This window comes from Chrysemys picta, chromosome 1 (genome assembly GCF_011386835.1).
Source record: "Chrysemys picta bellii isolate R12L10 chromosome 1, ASM1138683v2, whole genome shotgun sequence".
Taxonomy (NCBI): Eukaryota; Metazoa; Chordata; order Testudines; family Emydidae; genus Chrysemys; species Chrysemys picta.
The window spans coordinates 147,756,851-147,780,853 of NC_088791.1; the positions used below are offsets into that span (position 1 = coordinate 147,756,851).

The 24,003-nt window shown below is 42.9% G+C and overlaps 1 protein-coding gene across 6 annotated transcripts in view; it reads left to right on the forward strand.

The window, feature by feature from the left end:
* The window catches only part of SPICE1 (spindle and centriole associated protein 1), a 39,226-nt gene extending 16,276 nt beyond the window's left edge, over positions 1 to 22,950 (forward strand). For 3 of the 6 annotated variants that reach the window (XM_005292712.5, XM_005292714.5, XM_005292713.5), the window contains exons 7-17: positions 3,075 to 3,217; positions 3,973 to 4,113; positions 6,178 to 6,443; positions 10,155 to 10,286; positions 11,127 to 11,262; positions 13,546 to 13,770; positions 15,207 to 15,673; positions 17,341 to 17,512; positions 18,765 to 18,867; positions 19,685 to 19,772; positions 20,930 to 22,950. In XM_005292712.5, the coding sequence (XP_005292769.2) occupies positions 3,075 to 3,217; positions 3,973 to 4,113; positions 6,178 to 6,443; positions 10,155 to 10,286; positions 11,127 to 11,262; positions 13,546 to 13,770; positions 15,207 to 15,673; positions 17,341 to 17,512; positions 18,765 to 18,867; positions 19,685 to 19,772; positions 20,930 to 20,983 (1,927 nt within the window). In that variant the 3' untranslated portion in view covers positions 20,984 to 22,950. The remainder of the gene's footprint in view (positions 1 to 3,074; positions 3,218 to 3,972; positions 4,114 to 6,177; positions 6,444 to 10,154; positions 10,287 to 11,126; positions 11,263 to 13,545; positions 13,771 to 15,206; positions 15,674 to 17,340; positions 17,513 to 18,764; positions 18,868 to 19,684; positions 19,773 to 20,929) is intronic. The other 3 variants (XR_255679.5, XM_005292716.5, XR_010593735.1) reach the window with 3 other exon arrangements.
* Positions 22,951 to 24,003: the final 1,053 nt, after the last annotated feature.

A 24,003-nucleotide genomic window follows, 5' to 3' on the forward strand; every position in this document is an offset into this window, starting at 1 on the left:
GAGCAGCTCTAGACGTCCCTTACGAGCTCTCTCTTCTCTCTCATCAGCCTCCTTCTTTCTTTGATCGGCTTCTTTCTCTAACTCTGCTATTTTTTGCTTCTCCAGCAATCGAAGATCTGCTAGCTTCTGTTCATGCTCAAATTGCAGTTTACTTGTCGCCCTTTGCACTCTAATTTTTTCTGCCTCTTCTGCAGCCTCAGGTAAGGGCTGTGCTCTTGCCCCCTGATCACTGGCTATTAACAGATTTCTCAGTTCTTGATTTGTAGCTTTCTTTCTAAAGCTTATCCTCTTTTCTGAACACAAATTTTCCAGGGCTTTTTTGCCAAGTCCCTCATATGCTCTTTGCTCAGCCATTGCAGCAGCTCTTTAACCAACCAAAACTCTCAATCCCAAAATTCAAATTTGGATAGCGTGGGGTTCTGACCCAAAGCTTGATTGACCTGGTTCTGTGGATCCAAGCACGACTACGCCACTGTGACAATGCGGTTCTGGTGGAACCCGACTGAGAGTGCCAACTCAGGACAAATTGCTCAAATAGGGCAGTTACAGCCCAAGGCTGGGGTTTTTTCCACCTCTAAGGCAAACCAAACCAGCCAGACTAAGAGGACTTCAGTCTCACCCCACTGGCTAACTGCAAGTCTCACAAGCAATCTCCTTAGACACTCCAGTTTCCCAGTATTACCACCAGTACCACTCGTTATGGGGACAAATGGTTATGAAAACCAATACCCCAGTAAAAGAAAAAGGTTCTCCTGATCCCAAAGGACCAAGCCCCAGACCCAGGTCAATATACAAATCAGATCTTACCCACAAATCACGCTGTTGCCAATCCTTTAGAATCTAAATCTAAAGGTTTATTCATAAAAGGAAAAAGATAGAGATGAGAGTTAGAATTGGTTAAATGGAATCAATTACATACAGTAATGGCAAAGTTCTTGGTTCAGGCTTGCAGCAGCGATGGAATAAACTGCAGGTTCAAATCAAGTCTCTGGAATACATCCCCCGCTGGGATGGGTCCTCAGTCCTTTGTTCAAAGCTTCAGCTTGTAGCAAAGTTCCTCCAGAGGTGTGAAGCAGGATTGAAGACCTGATGGAGATGAGGCATCAGCCTTATATAGTCTTTTCCAGGTGTAAGAACACCTTTGTTCTTACCGTGGAAAATTACAGCAACATGGAGTCTGGAGTCCATGGGCCAGTCCCTGCATACTTTGCTGAGTTACAAGGCGTATCTGCCTTTTCTCAATGGGTCCATTGTATAGCTGATGGTCCTTAATGGGCCATCAAGCAGGCTAGGCAGAGCTAATCTCAGCTTGTCTGGGATGTCACCCAGAAGCATAGCATAAGTTTGCCATACAGACAGTATAGAGCCAATATTCATAACTTCGACTACAAAAGTGATACACACATATAGACAGCATAATCATAACCAGTAAACCATAACCTTGTCTTAGACACCCCATTTGACCCCCTTTATACAAGATTTGGGTGCCACTACAGGACCTTGGTTGCAACAATGATCTATATGGTCCCAGATTATATCAATAACGTCACAGGGGTCAATTGCACAGATGGCTGTTTTAGAGATAGAAAGTGCGTCAGAAGCCTCAGTGTTAGTCATAGAGGTGAAAAAGTTGGAGGTGGAGGAAAGAACAACAGGGGGAGAGAGGAGATCATAGCAGACTTCATCTTTTTTGCATGTGCCAAACAGAGACTAGAACTTTTGCACTGAAGAGTTAACCACTCATGCAAAACTCAAAATTCTGGAAAAGAAGTTAAGCATATTCCTATCATACTTAACTTATACAAACATGTGCTCACTATAGCTAACATATCATCATATCCTCCATATACACCATTCATCATCACAACTCCATTATTTGTGTTTTAACTCTCAATAGTGATCTCTCTCAGAAACACATATACGTATATACTTATGTGTTGAATAATTGGAGGTTGAAAGTGTGTCTTGTGAGTGCTATAAGGGGGTAGATCATGTATTTGTTTCATTGTATAAGATATGTGCTCAGTAATAAGGTTGGCTAGTATTTAAGATGTTTGAGTGATTGCGGGTAGTGGTGTGTGTTTGTTGAAAGTCTGCTGTATGTGTTGGTGGATTAGTGTGGATGTCTGTAGTGGGTGTAGGTGTAGTATGGTTCGTATAGACTTACCTTTTTGTTTCTTTTGATTGTGGTTCTCCATCAGTGTTGTACTGACTTCAGCAACTTATATTGTGAATGAAATTTTTATGTAGAATTTTTATTACATTTGGCCATGTTGGTTTGCAACTATAGCAATGTGTATTTGAGTTAACTGAGGAAAGTAGCATTGGGTTTGAAAGATGTTGTGTTGGAGTTCTTAAAGTAGCACACTTGCTGGTGGTCGTTGAAGGAAATGTCAAATGCCATGTCGTCATGGCCTGCTCTACGCTTAAAGCTTAGCTTGGTATAGCTAAAGCACTCAGGAATGTGAAAAATTCACACTCCTGAGTGGCGCAACTACGCCGACCTAAAACCCTGGTGTAGATGCAGCTAAGTCAACAGAAGCATTCATCCGTCAACCTAGCTACCATCGTTTGTGAAGGTGGAGTTACTATAGTGGTAGAAGAACCCTTTCTGTCATTGTAGTGCCCATCTATGCTATGGGGTTACAGCCGTATAGCTGTGGTGCTGTAGGTATGCCACTGTAACCTTCATAATGTAGACTAGCCTTGTGTTGGTTACAGTGGAGGAGTACTTATGTAACTAAAATAGAGTGGGGAAGGATTTAACTCATTTCTAGGATTTTGAGGCTTTGCATTAATGAGGAATTTGCTTGAGCAATTTTAACTACTTTTTTTACTCCTGAGAGCATTTTTGTGGCTTCATTTTGATTCCCCATCAGAGAGTCATTTTTCTGCAGGGTAGCAAATCTGCGGGGGACATAAATTCTGCACTGTGCAGTGGCACAATTCCCCCAAGAGTAAAGACTTTTTGAGAGGCTTTTTATGGATAGATGGTAAAGATTAGCTGTAAGCATTGTCATTTCAGAGTTCATTGTACCCTTGCACTCACTCTCTCTCATGCTTATTATATATAGGCTACTCCACTTACTGAAAGAAGAAAATGCTGCTGGAGCTTCCCAGCTATGGGCTGAGAAGCAACTGAGAACACCTACTCCATCACAGAAAGCAAATGTAGCTGTGACTCCAACAACTGCTTTGCCATCATCAGGAGCCGCAGGTTTGGCTCTGCTAGAACATTAACTCTCAAAGGACATGGGCTGCTAACAGCATCTTACTCAGAATAATTTTAGTGGAGCGGAAGGGACAGGATATTTTCAGAAATCTGAGTTGGCGCTGGCAGTTTGAATGTGTTTATATATAGAGACAAGGTGGGTGAGATATCTTATATTGGACCAATTTCTGTTGGCGAGGGAGACAAGCTTTTGAGCTATACAGAGCTCTTATTCAGTCTGGGAAAGGTACTCAGTGTCCCAACTAAATACAAGGTGGAACAGATTGTTTAGCATCAGTAGTTAACACGTATTCTAAGTGAAGTGACCTGTTAATATCTCTCCAGTCATAGGACAAAAAAGGGGGGTTAGTGGGTTACAGATTGTTGTAATAAATCATAAATCCAGTGTTTTTATTAAGTCCCATTATTTTTAGTGTCTAGCAAAGTTATGAATTTAAGCTCCCAGGCTCATCTTTTTGAAGTTGTTGTGCAGGTTACCTTTGAGGATGAGGACTAAGAGGTCAGATATGGAGTGATTTGTTTTGTGAAAAGTGTTCGCCCACGGGGATGTGGTGTCTTTGTCTCTTATCATTTTGCTATGTGAGTTCATTTGAGAGTGTAGTTATTGTCTGGTTTCACCCACATAGTTGTTGTTGTGACATTTAGTGCATTGGATGAAATATTTTACAGTTAATCAGTTAGTTATGCGTGTGTGTGGGCATGTATGTGTGATTTTGTTTGTTTGTTTGTTTTTTAATCAGCCCTCAATGCTACCAAAGTAGTCCAGAGAGTCCATTCAAGGCTTCAGAATGAAGATGAAGAACAGACTTCAGATTCCTCTTACACTGTGAGACAAGTGCTGAACCCAAATCCAAGAAAGCAAAAGCAAGTTTCAACAAAAGGTTTGATCCTTTTAAAATGACTATTTCATCCAAAGTAACTTGTACACCTCTACCTCGATATAATGCTGTCCTCGGGAGCCAAAAAATCTTACCGCATTATAGGTGAAACCGCGTTATATTGAACTTGCTTTGATCCACCGGAGTGCGCCCCCCCCCCCCCACACACACACACACACACACCGGAGCACTGCATTACCACGTTATATCAAATTCGTGTTATATCGGGTCGCGTTATATCAAGGTAGAGGTGTACTTGAGACAGTGTATCTGCCTTCCTCCAGTGTCCCTTAAAGCTCTGGTTGAGACCATATTTTCATTAAACGGTACTGATTATCAATGTAATTTATTGGAGTTGATAGTAAAGAATTCTCCTCTTTCCCTGCTTGTGATCCGTGGTTACAGTACACTCTTTGCCTGGAGTTTTACTTTCAGCTCTGGTATTTGCTAAGATTACAGAGAGAGAAGTAGTGACTACATAGCTAAGGTTGCATTGTGATTTGCTCGTAAAGGACTGAAATCTTGTTTTGAATTTAGTCTCCAAATTTGGCATAACAGCCCTTCAGGGGACAATTTGAAATCTTCATTTAAATTGTTTTAGGAAAACACTTCCTAATTTTTAGGAAGCATTTTTAAATGAAATTTGGTCTGGATGTTGTTTGCCTCTGACTTAAAGGGGTGGGGGGGACCCAAAACAGTCTCTCTACCCTGGTCCCTCCCGACTTCTAAAATGTCTCTCACATAACGCTGAATGGATAGGACACTTAGGAAATTTGGCAATTCTGTGCATAAAGAATAGTTCCCCTTACTCCTCATAACTGAATAGATTTGCATGAAGTGGCTGATGGAGGAAGTGCAGTCTTCATGTGTTAATACCTCGGTGCATATGTACTGGGATCCACATCATGCTATTACTGATTCACAGTGCAAAAGAGGCAACAATGTCATGAGGAACTAGCTCTGTATGCAATGTGATATTGCCATTGCTAGGGCTTCATATTGCCACTACTGTTTTGGTACCACCAGGCAGCAGGACTATGGGGAGCCAATTGGGGGAGCTGCCATGTAGGACATCCAAGGGTGTTTTAAGGGGTTTTGGGAATGGAATGTCATCTACTTTGAGACTCTGGGAGGTTATAACCACCTTCAGCAGCAGTTTTAGTCCAATTGATTCACTCAGGGTCATCATATGAGGACTCTCTTCTGAAAAACTACAGGAAACTTGTCAGACAGAGAAGATGCCTTAGGAGTGGAGCTGGTAGCTTAATTATAGGTGCACTTTTTGCTGCAAGTCCCATCCCACCCCCAATGCCTCAGCTCTGTTATATTTGGTTCCCCACAGCTAAGTCTTGCTCAGATGTGCCTGAGCAGGTCTATCAAACTTTGACTCCTACTGAGAAGCATAGCAAAGGTCCACGGGAGGTTGGGGAATGTAGATGGGATACCTTCATGCTACTCACTTCCCTGCTAACTCACCTGTACCTCTCTACATGGCTGTCCTCATGCACTCCCTGGAACTTTTTCTGTGCTGTATTGCACTGATCTATGATGATGATCGATCTACAAACCCCTAAATATTGAATATATAGAAGAGTTGACTCTCTAAACAATGTTGGTTCTGCAGAAATTTAGACTAGGGGTTCCCAAAGTGAGGCCTGAAGGCAGAGAAATCCAATGTACAGTTGTCCTTCCCTGTACTTGTGGGCTGAAGGTTGTTGATCAGCTGTATATTCCCAAGGTTATTGAAGTTCACCCGCAAACAGTTTCTAATTATCTGCCAAGGAAGATAAAAGTATGAACAAATGCTTGAGTGGGTGCCTTTATTTTGATGATCATTTACCATACATTTAAACCAGGTGTGGTCTCTGCCTCTTTTGAAAGTCACTAGGGTGGCCCTCAGAGTTAAGGCTTAGAGTCTAGTTTCTGAAGATTTAGAAACAACCGGTATTAATCTAAATGACTAGGATGCATCTATCTTTGATGTTCCTTTGTCCATTATAGTGCTGGAACAGAGTACTTCTCCCACAATTGAAATTTAAAGGATTTTTTTGTCGGTCTCTCTTTCAGTGAAAAGAAATCATACTGCACAGATGGCTTCCAAACCGAGAAGAAATGATTCTCTTGCTAATGCAGTTTCCTTCGAACTCCCAAGTGGCAATAAATCCAGCTTGGATGTCCTGAATCGCATGATTCACGAAGTGGAGCATGAAATGGAGGAATATGAGCGATGGACAGGCCGTGAGGTACAGAGAATGCAAAACGGTCATGGCCTCACAGGGTTCACTGTGTCATTGGTGAACACACTCTGTCGTCTGATGCGCTACCTCAAGGAGGTGAGTAGATGTTATGTGACCTGCTCCTGTAGCTAGAATGAATAAGCACAAGGATTATAGATTAATTTACAACTTTAACTTTGACATTTCCTAACTTCCAAGTCCTTTACTTTGTAATCTCAGTATCTTTAATAGTGTTGTTAGGATTGTTTGTGTGCAATTTTAAAAAAGGTAAAATTATTAATTCAGCAGAAACTATGCTTTCTCTAATAAACGAGCAGGAGTTCACTGAACTGAAATGGAGGAGGTCTCCCATTTACTTCAATGAGAGATGTAGTCCACTTAAACAAAAACCAACTGATTGTGAACAAAGCAACATTTAAACACACCCAATATTCTGAATATGCATTTAATTTTTATAGTTTAAAAAGTGTTCGATCTGTCTTAGGTATGTGGGCTCTGGGATTAGTTATATGCTAAAGATCTCAGTCCCTTCCTGGTTCCTCCACATGTGCCTGGGAACTACATCACAGCACCTAGCTGCCACTTGTTTCACAGTGAACTGCTCTGCTCTGAGCACAGGGTGTTTTAGACCCTTGCATTTGGATGACAGTCCTCCTTTCTGTTGTGTTGCTTCCTCGCGCTGTGTTCCCCTCACAGGGAGCACTGGGCCTAGGCCTGGACTGCGAAGATTTGGGTAGGCTATACCCCTGGGTCTGAGGCACAGATGAGGTTGCATCACAAACAGCAGAGGCTGGTCCTTCACCCTAGTTGAAAAATACTGTTGACCAGGCAAGGCTGAAGATGGGCTGAAATTGATTCCTGGCCATCTGTCACTGTCATCATTGAAAGTGAGTCTCCATTCAGGTCTTGAGAGAGTTGAGTGGTGTCCAGCCCATAGATAATGGACTGTGGGCCATGCGGTCAAACCCTGATTGAGAGGGATACAGCCACAGCTGTGTGACTTGTTGGGCTGTCCCCTGCTCTTTTTGCAGTGGCTAAGCCAAATACAGCCACACCATATTTGATACTGGTAACCCTTGGGACTGTCCCCTTGGTGGTGGTGCTTGTGCACCCAGAGACCCTTGTTCCTTACTGAGATGCTGCCTGTATGATACCCTCACAGTCCACTGTCGTCTTCTTAAAGCTATTATGGGGGTTATGCTTGGAAGGACTCTGCAGCCCTGGCTTATTTGCCTAGCTAACCTCCCTCCCCCTTCAGCCAGCTAGGAGTTGCCAAAGGATGGGCTACACATCCTAGAAAAAGAGCATTCCAAGAGGTCTTGGAGCCTCCATAGAGGCTTTTTCCTCTTCCTCTGTGCAGCTCCTGTCCCAGAGATATAGACTCAGAATCCAGAACTTCTGATAGGATATTGGTACATTATCCTTAAAATAAGTAATGCAGGAAGGGAAACTCTGGTCTGTTGAATCCTTTGCTAAGGTTACCTCTAAATATAAAAGCAAGAGACGCTGCATTTCGAACACTAAACTCTCTTTGGAAGAGGCAATAAATGCAGAATAGCTCTATGAAAAGGGGGTGGGGGGGAACCCTCTACTGCTGAGATCTATGCCAAACTGTATAAGATCCCTAAAGAAAAGTGGAATAGATTTGGTCATGTTCCTGAAGTGAATTCTAAAATCTTCTTACTGCTTTTACTTATATATACACCTCTATACCAATATAACGCTACCCGATATAACACGAATTCGGATAAAACGCAGTAAAGCAGTGTTCCGGGGGGGCGGGGCTGTGCACTCCGGCGGATCAAAGCAAGTTCGATATAACACGGTTTCACCTATAACGCGGTAAGATTTTTTTTTTTGGCTCCCGAGGACAGCGTTATATCTGGGTAGAGGTGTATAAAAAAACAAAGTCACTCATCCTGTGAATGCTATTTCCCTCAAAGTTCCATTGGACAAAAAAATTAGAGCATTGACACATCTCAATAGTGGTTTGTGCTGTGTATGCCCTACCTCCACTTTGAAAGCCTTCCTCACCATAAAGAAAGCACGTAAGACTAGGAGACACATTTGGCTGCAGTCACTGACCCTGTCCCCCAACACCACTATGGCCCAGAGCTCTTATTTCAGACTGGTTTGAGTTCCCCAAAAGTATGGAATAGTTCTGCTCAGTCCTGGCTTTGCTGGTACCTAAACCAATCAGTCTGGTGCACCCAGGTCAGGCTAGAAAATCTGTCCCTCCTAGTTTTAAGAGATTTAGAAAGTGGATTTACCTGTGTTCCATAGGCTTAAAGGAGATATACCAGCATGTCCCCTTCCATCTGCCTGTCAGTATTTGTGCTTCACTCTGGACAGTTATCATTTTCAATACATGATCCTCGTTTTGTCCCCCTTTTTGGCTTCACAGCTTTTCTCCAAGATTTTGATAGCTCTGATTACCTCCCTGAGGGAGGAGGAGATTTACATTTACTACTATACAGATGACATTCTCGTCCCGTCCAGTGCCAGCAAAAGCCATCTGAGATGCCCAGTTGGGTAATTCAAGCTCTGCAGAGGCACAACTTTGTCTTTAACGTGGAAAAGAGCTCCCCAAACTTCTCAGGATCTCCAGCATTTGCGTTCTCAGAATAAAGGATGTAGATCCTCTTATTCATAACTCACAGACAACCACTTGGAGGAGCATTCTGCCTGCTTGATCTGATGTGTCTAGCACAGGCCAGTGCATCTTTCTCCACACACAACCTCTCCAGGCTGTCATTTTCTCTATGGGGAATCACAGTGAGGATTCCCCTTGTAGTTCACTGTATCTCACGTCATCAATGCTGTGGTAGCACAATATACAAAACTCAAGGAAAGCCTCTTTCAGATCCAGCAGTGACAAGGATTGTCGTAGACACCTGTATCAGCCTTCATGCTGTCACACTCATAGCGGGGCAAATGATCTTCAGCCGAATCCAGGAGGAGCATCAGCTGGCTGGAGATCAGTGCCATCACTAATGTTCTGAGACACCTCTCCCCTCTCTTGACCACCACTGATGACAAGATGGCAGTGGTCTAGATCAACAGGCCAGGCAGGACTCTCAGCTCCTCGTTGCAGGTGAAAGGAAGCATCTAGAATTCTCCCTGGACAGAGAGGAAATGTCTCTCCATTGCATTAGCTTATTTTAAAGGATACGATCAATTTACAAACTGTCAATCTCAGGGGAGGGGGATCTGAAGAACAAGATCCTTGGCTTAATGTCCCTCTAATGGGGTATTTTCTAAATACACTTGTTTTGCCTCCAACAAGAGAAAAGAAAAATCGGATCTCTTCTGCTCCCAGCCCCGGTAGAAACAATACTGGAGAACAGATGCCTTCTCCTTCAATGGGTCTGACCTCTTTTCACCAGAATGGCCAGGAAGATCAAGCCTGACATGAGTAGCACAAACCACTGGCAAGCACCAGCACCCTTAACTCTACATTGTCTTGTGTGTGTAATCCTATAGTATAGAGTTGAAGTCAGAGTAGAGTGAGAATGCTTCACCAAGAGCTGGTTATGTCTTTTTTCATAAAGGCTGTGAAGAAAGACGCATAGGAGTTTAAAGGGTCTTCCCTACTCCTGTGCCATCATGGGAGAGTGGGGAAGGGATAGTATCAGTTTGTATGTGCAATGAACAGGATTGCGATGGTAACACTGACGTCACCTTTAAAGCTGGTAGCAAAAGCAGTATTTCTATGCTAACTTGATAGTGAGGTTTGGAGTTACTCCCTCTTGTAAACATGAACCTGTATTGATGATTGATTGTGTTTTTTTTCTTCCCCCACCCCAGAGTGAGATGCAGCTGCGTCAGGAAGCAACTATGAGGCAGCAGCTTGAGGAGATGCTGAATGAACACAGAGCATTGATTGATGCTCTGACAACTGAAATCCTTCTGGTCAGAGAAGAAAATGCTGCCATACAGGTACAAAGAGCTGCTGAGCCTTTCCTTTGACACCCTATGAAGCCCAAGGCAGGAACTAATGCAGTGAAAGATTTAAGCAGGTTCTTTATCTCTAGAATGACATGTCTGAGTTGATATGCATTGGCAGAGCAGCATAGGGGGCAAAGGACTTTAACAGCAAGGGATGGCACTACAAATCAGCATTGAAAATGTGATAGTTAAAGAATCTGGGGGACGTTGTGATAGAGGGGTATGTGGAAGTGTAATGCCAATCCTCAGTGCCTCATTCTAACTAGTGGTATAGTCTCCTCACTTCAACAAGCTCCAAATTCCTATCAATTAAAAGGAGCAATGAGAAACTTTTTTTTGAGAAAATCCCTTTAAACTTTGACAGAAGATTGATTTAATACAGCTTAGCCTTACTTTAATGGATGCCTACTGTGTAGTCTGCATGCTTAAAAATCTGCCTCTGTGCTCTCACAATATTAATACTAGAGGGGCAGTGAAGTGGAACTGACTTACGGTCTTATCAGTTTCACTCTGCAGCTGTGGTGGATTAGGGTGGAAGTTGCAGCCATAAGAGAAAGCAACCTGGGGAAGGAAGAGGAGGATGGGTGGCAGTGGGGGGTAATCAGTAAAATATGGGGCTAGTCAGGAAGCAAAAAGAGGAGAAAGAAATAGAGGAGACAGGTGCAGAGATGCCTTTGTTTGGCACCTCACTGAGATCAGATTAAAGCTTTGGCACTAAGCGGGGAAATAGACTCCTCCACTCAGAGGAATAATACATCTTTCTAATTTTTGTCCCTAGAACACAGATCTCTATGCATATGTGTGGTTTGTTTGTTTTTTCTCCTCCCTTAGAAAAGACTTCAGCAATATATGGTGGTAACAGATGAACAGTTGATTTCACTCACTCAAGCATTCAAAAGCCTCCCTGTAACAGATCCTAACAGAGGGCGAAGTCCAACAGATGTTGGAGTTGCAATCAACAGTCAAGGTGGGTATCATTTCAGCACTTTAGTAACTTTAGAATCCTAGGTGACATTTTGAAAAACACCCTCCGCTCCAAGTAACATCTGAGACAGTATGGGATAGTTGCCAAGAAATCACTGACACAAACTAGAACTTGATCCACCAGACGCCTGTTGTAATCTCATTGAATTCAGTGGGACTATGCCAGATAGTAACTATCATACTTGGCAGTAAATTGTCCTACGGAGACAAACGTCTAGTCCTAGGCTGATTGATGGATCCCCTTTGCACAGAAAGAGCTAATGGGTTAAATCTTTGTGCTTTCTAGGCACCTCCCAAATAAACCTGGGAACTGTTGCCTGAGTCTAGGCCACAGTAAACAGCTCTTATCTCAAACGCTCTGCCCTGAGACACAGCTGCTAACCTTTGAATTTTACAGTCATATTGTCATTTATTTATTTAATAAATATTCTCTTCTATACAGTTCTGGTTAATCTCCCCTCCTTCCCCTCACTGGCAGCTCCAAGCCTGGATCTGGACTGAGGATCAGTCATGTAACCAACTGTGGACCTATGCTGTAGATGTGGTTATACCACAAACATTTCTGTTACAAGTAATCACCCTTTCCTTACTCTTTCTATGAGGATTCTGCTCAGGAAGAGCCCACGTAGCTGCTCCTGCTGTGACTCCAGAGGTTCAGAGCAAAGCTCCCCTTCCTTGAACACAAGTAACCCCTCCAAATGCTCTGTCCTCCTTGGGATGTCTTCCAAAAATACTCTTCCAAAAGAGTCAAAGCTTCAACTCATGTTTCTTTCTGTACCTCTTGACGAAGGAGAGTTCTTGTTCCCTTCAGACTCCTCTCTGGATGGTTCAGACACTGGAGCCAGGTGTTTCTGATGCAGTAGTAGATGAGGCTAACTCATTAGTTACTTCAACAGGTATTTGATAATCAAGGAAGCCAACTGTCTCATATGAGTCTGTTGGAGGAGCTGGTGCTGAGGAGACAAATGGCACGTGGATCAAACCCTGCAAATGTGCAGATATCCACTTTATGGCCATGGACCATGTTTGCGGATCACAGATCGGCTGCAGATACACATTTTGTATCCATGCAGGACTCCACGCATGGGAAAGAAGCTCCGGAAGGATACTTTTTTTTTTTTTTTTTAAATGGAGATATCCCATCTCCTAGAACTGGAAGGGACCTTGAAAGGTCATTGAGTCCAGTCCCCTGCCTTCACTAGCAGGACCAAGTACTGATTTTGCCCCAGATCCCTAAGTGGCCCCCTCAAGGATTGAACTCACAACCCTGGGTTTAGCAAGCCAATGCTCAAACCACTGAGCTATCCCTCCCTATAAAGGAGGATTTTCTCATTCCTTGTTAAGGTCACTGAGGAACAGTGATTCTGAGTGGTAGACTCCCCTTAATCTGACATTAGTTCGTAGCAGATGTTACTAACTGTACGCAATGCCTCTAACAGACCAGTTCCCTTTTGGCTCTTTACATTTAAGAGAGCTGTTATGCAGCCATTCAGTTCTATGATCAGCCATGTCCTGCTTTATCCCTCCTACAGTTTTCCCTCTCAGGCATTAATGCCCTGAACAAAGCTATTACGGGGAAATCCATATATAAGGTCACACAAATGTGTGTGTGTGTGTGCGCACTCCAACTAAGTATGATCTCGGAACCAGCTATAACACTGCAGTCATGTTTTTCATTTTGTGCTTCCGTGGCATGTACAAAACAGATGGCAACATACACACAAACCAGTCATAGGCAAGTAGTTAGATGAGAATGGCAGCCATGGTTTAGATGGCTATGTGCATACTAGTTAGAGAGAGTGGATTTAAAAGGAAGGTATACAGCACAGAATGACTGGAAATAGAGTGGTAACAGCTAAATTTCTGTCAACCAACCTACTTTACAATGAAGAGCCAAATACATATTCGTCTGCATTCTGATCGACTGACAGTCATGTGCTTGGTGACAGTCTCTCATGGGATGCACTACAATCTGATGTCCTGATCACTGAAGTTTGTTAATTTCCATCTTGGAGATGGAAAGCCATTTCAGAAATACAGAAATCAGGTTACGTTAGGTATATTAAGGTTTTGTATCCTTTCCGAGTGTGCTTATTGTATAGCTCTTCATCAGAGGTAAAATACTGTTAGGTAAATTCCCCCTCACCCCCCATGTTTTCAGTCATCTGAATGCAGGACCGATCTTGACAGGAATTTATTTTTCTGTTCCTCAGGTACTAAAATATTTTGTTTCTAATGCCCCCAATTCTTGATTCTGTCTTTTCAGAGAAGCCTGTATTATACTCCACTGTGCCCAGCACCGATATTTTCAGAAGGGAAAACACACTTGTATTCTCACAGGAGGAGCTGCCTGTGAAACTTCCCCAGTGGTCAAGTCCCCCAGACACTGTAGTGGCAGGCAGCAGTTTGCCAGCTCATATGTTCCAGCCAGCTATCTTGTTATCTCCGCCTAGACAGAAAAGTGTCCAGGAATTCTCTCCTCTTCAGAATGGTGAGATAGTGACCTCTCTCTTTGGACAGAATGAGATCCATATCCTTCAAATATGGTGTGAAATATATTGTGCTCCCTCTTTCAAATATTTTATTCTTTGTTGAATGAACTTCCGCCAGGATTTGGCCTTGCCCACTTGTTTTTTGGGGGCAGCCCTTCTATGCAAGTTCACAGTTTTGGCAACTAGGTGCCTGGCATCAGAACCCAGATCTCTTGCCTCTGAAGCTGGAGCTGTGTTACTGCCCTCTCCTGTTTGCTTGTCTTTCTGTTGACTGCTGACTCTCAATTTCCACAGCCCCTGCTGACGAGTAACTTTCCGTTATGAAGCATGGCAGAAAGAAAATTACCATTAATCCTCAAAAATAATTTTTAACTGTAGCCTATGTACAAGGCTTCAGTAACTGTCTAACTATATGGGAAGTCTGAAGAGTTTGCACTGTATTGTTGTTAATAGGGGTGATAAATGGTCTGTCATTAGATGTTAAATTTCTTAAAGAACCTGTTTTTTAAAATGTTAACTCCTAAACTATAGATTTACTTCCAAATTCTGAGAAAAGTCACTCTGCACTCAAATGCTGTAATTTGGGGAAAGACAAACAGCGCTGGCTTAGCAGCGGGTAACTGACGTGCTGTTTTTAGCATTTTACACATTTCCTCTGATGTTGATTCTGGGCAGTAACAAAGCAGAGAATAACTAGAGATCAATCTTTATAAAATGGAGGACTTACTCAGACATAAAATAAATGTTTATTTCAAAGTTCCCAACTGATATTTCAAACTGAAAAGTTCAGCTCCTCTCTTCCCTGGCTCCTCAGCCCATTACCCTCTGCTAGCTTTAAATTCAAGTACAGTAGAACCTCAGAGTTATGAATATCTCGGGAATGGAGGTTGTTCATAACTCTGAACAAAATATGATGGTGATTCTTTCAAAAGTTTACAACTGAACATTGACTTAATACAGCTTTGAAATTTTACTATGCAGAAGAAAAATGCTTCTTTTAATCATCTTAATTTAAACGAAACAAGCACAGAAACCGTTTCTTTACCTTGTCAAATCATTTTTAAATCTTCCCTTTATTTTTTAGTAGCTTAGGTTTAACACAGTACTGGACTATATTTGGTTTTTGTTCTTTTGTGGGGTGGGGAGTCTCTGCTGCTGCCTGATTGCGTACGTCTGGTTCTACCGGTCAGTTCATAACTCTGGTGTTTGTAACACTGCGGTTCTACTGTAATTGTTAAAATACTTGCAGTGACCTCTTTTGGGGAACATGAGCCAAAGGTGTACCCTGAGTAGAAAACTATCCATGTCCCCATCCTTAGTTGAGTGTTCCAGTTCAAGCCCTTCTCTGTGCCTTAGCTCCATTAGGTTAGTGCTTCACAGTCACTCCCCATGTTGAAGATAGCTTGTTTACTGTTCCTTTACTCTTTGTCTATAGCATTGAAGAAGACCGTTCAAACATATCCTGCATCCCGCATCTCTCCATCTATGGAAACCACTGTGAGAGAGCCAAACTGGCAAAAGAGCTCATCTTCCTCTGTGGGAACTCAGAACACAAATGAAGAGAATCGTCTCCTCGCCCAGAGGTGGCGAATTCCTCCTACGCACAAAGACTTGGAGAGTTCTTTACTGTCAGATGGTCAGCAAGGAAGAAGCACCTTGTCCCCAGTGGACAGATGGGCCATTGCTGGCTCTGAAGATGAGCAGAAGCCCAGTGCACCTGAGGAGCACACTCAAAGCAATGATCTGTTAGGACAGATAGCTGAGCTAACACTGCAGAACTCTGTTATCAAAGCTCAGCTGAGCAAATTCAGAGATCGTTCTCAAGAGGGAGGGGATGGCCTGCATCAGCCAGTTACAAAGCAAAATATGAACACTAGTTTAGGATCGGCCATGCAGGGACAGGTAAGAATGTAAGAGAAGGTAAAGATTGGGTTGCCCTTCATCCCTCATCTCCATTTCCCCACAAAGTATTGATTTTATTTTTGGTATCAGGTTTGGGTCTCTTTCTCTCTCTCTCATTCCCAACTTTTGCAGGTCACTGTAAGGGAGCGAGTAGAAGAACTTGGTGGTGTGTGGGGAGGTCCTTTTCTTTTCTTTTCTTTTCTTTTTTTTTTTTTCTTTCTTAACCTCATCCTGTCTTGACTCGGTCATCTTCCAATTTCCCTTTCACTGGGGATTGCAACTGCAGTTCCTCATGTGAGGCCAGGATAACAATGTAAGCAGCCTTTTCGAAGGTGGAAGTCAATGTTGTCTGGGTGCTGGTGAGTGAAGGATGCGCATGGCAGACTTAAAAAGGCTTACTCTCTTGTCCCATGTAAGCAAGACTGGCTTATCCTTAATGTCTTTGGGACAGAGAGGCCTTTGTCTACACTAGGAAAATTGGGACCTGGAATTAACCAGCAGTGCATCTCCACCAGTAGTGGTGTAGACAGGTCACTGCTCTGAGGGTAGGTCTACACTTACCTCCGGGTCCGGCGCTAAGCAATCGATCTTCTGGGATCGATCCCGGAAGTGCTCCCCGTCGACGCCGGTACTCCAGCTCGGCGAGAGGAGTACGCGGCATCGACGGGGGAGCCTGCCTGCCGCGTCTGGACCCGCGGTAAGTTTGAACTAAGGTACTTCGAATTCAGCTACGTTATTAACGTAGCTGAATTTGTGTACCTAAGTTCGAAGTGGGGGGTTAGTGTGGACCAGGCCTGAGTAGGAATAGACAACACACACACCTGAAGCCTGCCTCCACTAGAGTCTCTCTCGACTTGTGCTACCATCAGTGGAGCTGCATGGCTGGTGAACTAGAGGTCCTAATTTTCCTAGTGTAGCTGTAGCCTAAGGGCTTAATTCTCCATTTTCTTACACAGTGTCTAGTTGTTTACAGCTGTGTAAAGTGGGTATAGAAACAGGAGATTTCTGTTTTACCATCTCAGAACACTTTCTCCCCTGCACATCTAAAACACGCTTCTTTAGTGAAACATTTGCTTGACTGTGGTTGGTTGATTGGAGTGAGATAGAGAAGAAAGCTTTATGCCAGGGGTCGGCAATCTCTGGCACACGGCTCACCACGGTAAGCACCCTGGTGGGCCAGTCCAGTTTGTTTACCTGCCGTGTCCACAGGTTCAGCCAATCGCGGCTCCCACTGACCGCGGTTTGCCGCCAGCACATCCCTCGGCCCGCGCCGCTTCCCGCAGCCCCCATTGGCTTGGAGCGGCGAACTGCGGCCAGTGGGAGCCGCGATCACCCAAACCTGCGGACGCGGCAGGTAAACAAATTGGCCCAGCCTGCCAGGGTGCTTACCCTGGCGAACCGCGTGCCAGAAGTTGCTGACCCCTGCTTTATGCTGTCTGTTGTGGGCAGTTTAACTTCATGAGGAGATGCATTTAATCTGTCAAGCAATGAGATGCTAGAGCAAAAGGCACATAACATCAAAGGTTTACCTAAAAGATGCTCTAACTTTAAGTTACTGAAACCAAATTCAGCCTGAAGGGTCAGTTTATATGAAAACACTTAATCTACTGCATGCCCTCTAAGATTGCAACTTCCAAATTTATTTTGTTTGTAATGATTTGTGTTAGACTTTGCCAGAGGTACCAAAGAGCTTGGAGGAACGAATAGCAGAGCTGAACCGCCAAAGTGCAGAAGCCCGTGGTAAACTGCTGCAGCTGATAGACCAGCAAAAATTGGCCACTGTCAACCCTATCTCTCCACCAGTATCGCCTGTTTTACCTCCACCCATAAATTGGACTGGTATGTAGTGTGTCCCATGGTTGTCGTTGTCTTTCTAACCCCCCCCCGCCCCTCCGGCCGCTTTTTTTTTTTTTTTGCTACACAGTAAGGTATTTACCTATGTACCAACTATCTTCAGTTGACTAAATCAGCAATTCCCAAACAGTGTGATCAACAGCGCACTTGCTGACAATCCACTGAAAGCTGTCTGGTCATGTGTTCTAGGCTCTCCTTGTTTATAGCTGCTAAATTTCATTAAGACAGGTAAAAATACATCAGCTAACATTTTCCTCAAGTTACTTTTCTATGTAAAAAGCGACAAAGAGCATGCATCTGACGAAGTGAGTATTCACCCACGAAAGCTTATGCTCCAATATGTCTGTAAGGTGCCACAGGACTCTTTATCGCTTTTTACAGATCCAGACTAACACGGCTACTCCTCTGATACTTTTCTTTGTAATTAATTGCTGAGGTTGTGTCACTGCCTGCTATATTCACTCTTCATCATGCTAATGTCCATAGAGCCATTACAATGAGTTTGTTAGCCTGCTTACAGTTTGGGCGCAGAACTAGACTTGTCAGTCGTGGGCAGCAAGGGAATGCCTCCCCTCCCCTAGTTCTGCTTCCACAGTGGCAAGCAGCTTGATGAGGCCTCCCTTCTGCAGAGCTTTTCTGAGGAAAAGTCCAATATTTTATTTCAAATTTATGACTTAAAAATCCCACTCAGTAATTTGGCCATCTTATTCTTAGTCATGTCCCAGAGCTGTTTGTCTTTTGAGGGGTCTTTTCCCTCAGGTCTGGTTCCTTGCTGAGGACCTGCAGGATCCTCTGAGGAGATTAAACTGTATGGCACACTAGAGAATAGTCAGTGCAGACTTTATTTTTCCCTGCTAGTCCAAGGTCCATGGATTAACTACCATGCTTTTTTTTTTTTTTTTTTTTTTAAACTTTCCAGCAGAATTAGGACTTCTTAATCCTTTCTTGAAGTAGCTGAGTGAAAGTGAACTAAGGAAGGGAAAAAGGCTATTAGGTAACAAAACACTGAAAAAGCATAAAGGCGCGAACTCAAAGGGGGTGTACAGTGCCTAGCACAATGGGATCCTGATCCCTGCTTAGAGTCTGTCAGTGCCATTGCAATATAAATACAAATAGTAAACTAAGAAAATGGAGAAGTAAAAACATAAAACAGCCAGAAATGAGAAACTAAATAATACATGCACGGAGGGGTTACTGCACCTTCACCAGAATTGAGCAATACTCCCTTACTCTCTAGAAAATGAAAAGAGGACAATTGAGGTGTCTGTCCCAGTGGCAGAAACTATGGACCGCTCCAAAGGAGATACTCCTTCCCCTGCCAGTGGGACCAGCGTAAGAAGGTAAAAACCAACTAATTAGATTGTCTGTCTGAGTGAGTGACAAACAAATGGTGAGACAGTTTTTCCTACTGTGTTAAATTACCGTATTCTCCCAAATATGATTGGCATTCTATTGTTTCATCACAGTCTAACCTATAGAGATGGGAAATGGATTGTAACAGGGTAGCAAGTGCCTTCTGTTGAACTCGCCCTGTTAGCAAGCATTGGAACCCTCTTGGGAGATTGACTGACTGATCCCTGCTGACACTTTGTGGCAGGCGTAGCTTAACTCTTACCTACTACAGCGACTGAAGGGGTTCTTCTGTCACTGTAGGAAAGCCACCTCTGCAAGAGGTGGTAGCTAGGTCGATGGAAAAATTCTTCCATTGACCTTGTGGTGCCTACACCGGGGCTTAGTTTGACTTAATACATTGCACAGGGCATGACATTTTTCACAGCCTAGCTCTGTAGTGTAGACCAGCCCCAAGGAATTAATATGGCAAGCAGGCAGTGTGGTGTAGAGTGAGCAGTGAAGTCACTTCCTGTTGGATTTACTACTTACTAACATGTTGAGTTGATGGACAGCAGCTCTTGTGACAACAAAATTGGGTAATACTTTAAAAACAAAAAACCTGGAATTTAGTTGTTTGGCGTAGAGATGAAGATTTTTCCCCCTCATTATAACAAAGGAGGATGTTTCTATTTCAGTAACTTTTCAGTACTTGCAGTTGGCCTAACAGCACTGCTTGTGTCAAAGATTTAAGTGGTTTGTTGGAGGCTGTTGATCTTTTACTAGTATTCACTTCCTCCTTCTCTCTTCCACCTCATATGCCTATAGATCTACGGGTGCTTCTAGCAAGACTTGTTCTCCATTAAGTACCACTTCGGGAAGTATGAAATTGACACCTGTCAATCAGAGGACAAAGGTAAAACTTAAAAAGGCGGCATGTTAGCATCCTCTTCGGCTATGGGCTTTCACTGCTGTGTTCTACATATGTAATGAGGATTCTAGACACATACTGTGGGCCAGATTCTGCTCTGTTTATACCTGTGTAAGTCCAGAGTAAATCAACTGAAGTAAAAAGTTACTCTGATTAATAACAGAAATCAGAATCTGGACAGCATGCAGGGGACTCCCTGGTACTATGTTAATGTAACTAGTCACTTGCCTCTAGAGACTTGGGTTAAAGCACTACAAGGTACAAATGAAGTACAGTAGAACCTCAGAGTTACGAACTGACCAGTCAACCACACACCTCATTTGGAACCAAAGTATGCAATCAGGCAGCAGCCGAAACAAAGAAAAGCAAATACAGTATAGCACTGTGTTAAACGTAAACTACTTAAAAAAATGAAAGGGACAGCAGCATTTTTCTTCTGCTGTATTAAGTCAATGTTCAGTTGTAAACTTTAGAAAGAACAACCATAACTTGTTCAGAGTTACAAACATTTCAGAGTTACGAACAGCTTCCATTCCTGACGTGTTCGTAACTCTGAGGTTCTACTGTAATGTTAGGACTCTAATCTCCCAGTGGGCATTTGTGCACATAGAACCACCATAGAATTTGGTACCTCTGACAGTCTGACTAGAAACAACCAGTGACTGAAAAAGCAAATAGGGTTTCAAGTAAAGATTGAGATACATTTGGGAGAGCCATAGGTGGGATTGGGAGGCTGGCAAACTTGCACAGAACCTACTTGACCTGTCCATGGCAATAGTCTGTGATGTCAGTCACTTTCACTTGTACAAATGTTAAATCTTTTTCCGAATGTAAAGAAAAATGGTCAGAATCTAGATTTCCAGTATCCTGCTGAGGGTGAGATTTCCTTCCTTCTCCTCCTGTTAAACAAGGAAGCTTTGAACACTCTGTAGAGTAACGCTTTCTGCCGGGCCATTGTCTGATCAGCATTTGTATTCTTGGGAGGCATCATAGTGCTGATAGCAGAAAGAGAAGTTATAGTAGTCCTCACATAGTGGGAAGCTAGAGGATCTGTAGCAGCTGGTAATAACTGGTAAGCTTGTGGGAGTGAAAGGACTGTACGAATCTCACTTCAGTTCCTCTCCCCACCCCTCTGTCAACAGGTGGAGAGGCAAAGAGAAGAAGGCTGGTTTGCACTATCAATGCATATCATGTAACTGAAGCTGAATCACATAGACTTTATTTTATATATATTTATTTATTTTTTTGTGAACCACCTGTAGATTTCTGCAGTCCCTCTCCGCAAAACATGAATTTTAACTCTCAAAGTGCCTACTTGTCAGTGCCACTAGTATACAGAGAGCCATCAGCTTATTATGTTTATGCTCTCCTTCAGACTAATTCAATTGTAATTGCTGCCTTGAGAATGGGGCACAGAAGGTGGGAATAGAATGTGACATTCTAGTCCCTATTGGATGAAGAGGAGCTAAATTGAGGCTGATTTTAGCCCATTTCTATACCTCAGCAATACAGTCACACACATTAGACATGCTGAAGAAAGGGGCTTCTGGAGAAGACACCCAACTATTTTTTTCATGCACCATCTCAGATACATGTCAGCATAAGATAAGGAAATAAATAGGACAATCCAGTTGAAAAGAGGTGTGTGTGTAATGGAACAGTTTGGAATACCATTGGTGAATCACTTTGTGGAGTCACTGTAAAGGACTTACCTCAGAAATCAACCAGTTCTTTGTGTTGTGACTGGTTTGTGGAAGCTATCTTCTTGTACAAAGAGAATCCTCATGTCTGAAAGTCATGACAGATGGGTTAGTCATGTCCACAACACCACAGAGGCAGCTACTGTTTTGACTTTTGACATCCAAACTATTCCCCAGCCTCACATCACAACTCCAGTCTCACTGCTTCTGTGCCACAATGAGCAGCTCTTCTGTGCAGCCCTGTTCTGAGCTCTGGGGCTGAGCAGGATTTTCCTTTATGCGGGGGGGAAATGTTTAAAGGAGAGAATACCTTCCTTTTTCCAGATTCTGCTATCACCCTCTCCATTCTGTATGGTTTTTTGATTAAATGACCAAAGGCCTTCATTGTCTTACAATATAGGGTCTGATCAGATTGCGTACATTCTGTTTTCACTAAGTTAATATCAATCAATCTTTTCTAGTTTAGTTTCTCTCCTTTACCTGCCCTCCCATCCACGTTGTGGTAGTTAGGTGCTCCTTCCTCAATGTGAGAAATTTCTTAATATTTTAGGGCATCCAGGTGGGCAACTGGATTGCTCCATAGTTCATCTGCTTGTCACCCTCTGACTTTTCCATTTCTAGTACCTTATTTCCCATCTCGTAGGTAGGCCAGGAAATTAAGTGCTGCTTAGTCAGGACAAAGTCCTAAAATCTGGTGCTTTGTGTTGTAAGCTAGCATGTCACATGTTTGAAAATATACAAAGACAACTATTCATTATAGAACTATATTATAAGACAGGTATAAGCCCTTCAAGTCTCAGCATGTTCCATAGATCTGTTCCATTTCTTAAAATGGAAAGAATTAGAGTATTTTATGAGAAGAGCTTCTGCTCTTAATTCTGCTCATCCTTCCTCTGTTCTAGGTGGACTGATTGCTTTTCCCATCAGGTATGATGTAAAAATAGAGGATTCGCTGTATATGGGGAATAGACTATTTAAAAATACTATAAATCTCCCCTCTTCACAGGGAATCCTCTGTTCTGGCATTTCCCTCCCTATACACGCTTTGAATGTTTCTAGGATTTAAAAGCTATGGACATTTCTCAACTAGGGCTGCAATGTGTTTTACAGAGGGATCCGTTCAAAAAAATCTGGGAGCATTAGCTGCCTCTGGTCTTGGAGCATGGCTGACCCATTAATTATGACTTCGACTTGAAAATTCTTTGTTTTAGGAAGACATTTATGGTAAATTTAAAATGTTTCATTGAGGTTGTAACTCTTACCTCCAGGCCCTTGGTCTCTGATACAGTGGTGAACTACATGGAGTACTATACCCAAGTGCTACCGCAGCTATGTTAAATTGTTTTTGGTCCTGTTAGTACGTATAATCCAGGGGTTGTGATCTTGTACAAGTTTATTTGATATTTTAATGTATCAATCTTTAATTTTAATGATGAACTGTAAATAAAATTCAGTAATCAAGAGGATGTGCATAGCTCTTTATTTTGTTATGTTACTATAGCATGCTTGAGTAGCAACCTCTATGGTTAAGAATGAATAATAGTTTGTGTGATAAACCCCAGTTTTCAGACTTTAAGAAAGTAAAAAGTTTTATCTTCTTGGGGCTGAAGTTTTCCATGCTTGGTCTCTCCACATAAAAAAGCCTGCCTGAGTGCAAAGTGTAAGCAAAATCCTTTAGTTGTTTGAGTCTTAAGAGAATGGAGAAATTTGTTCCCTTTTTTTTGCTGTGTAATTATTATTTGGGGGGGAATTCCATAGAAACAATAGAATCTCTCAACGTGGGATTTGGTATGTACTGATCAAACATCCATTGTAATCTACAGGAGGCCTTTTAGTCAATAGGGGCTGAATCAGGCGCTTAGCTTTAATGAAGTTTAACAAAGTGCAAGGCCTATCTGTTAAATGACCAAGTTAAGACTGTTGGAAAATCCATCCAGGCGGATGCACAGTGGAGATCAATTGTGGATGGGCTGCATATCCATGCACATCCATGATAGCTCTATTATTGCTGAATTGTTCCAAACCAGTTCACACATTGCAAATGTTCCAGCATATCTATTAGGGTGGGGTGAATTATCCTTTTGCTAATCTGTCGGCCTAGTTTCTTACCTACCAGGTCATCTAACCCTGCTCACAGTAGGTCTAAAAAAGCTCTTGGATCTTAAAGTCCAAACAGCAAGATTTCTGGGGCAAAACCTTGTCCCCATTAAGTCAGTGGCAAAACTTCCAGTGGTCTCAGGAGGGCCACATGTGCTCTCAAGTCAGATTAGACTAAATGTCCCTGTGTTTGTCTCCGAGTTGGTAATACCCCTTGCATTAGCCTGCTAAACCCAGGGCTGTGAGTTCAATCCTTGAGGGGGCCATTTAGGGATCTGGGGCAGGGATCTGGGGCAGAAATCTGTCTGGGGATTGGTCCTGCCTTGAGCAGGGGGTTGGACTAGATGACCTCCTGGGGTCCCTTCCAACCCTGAAATTCTATGATTAAACTCCCTGGGGATGTCTCTTTTTCTGTCTGA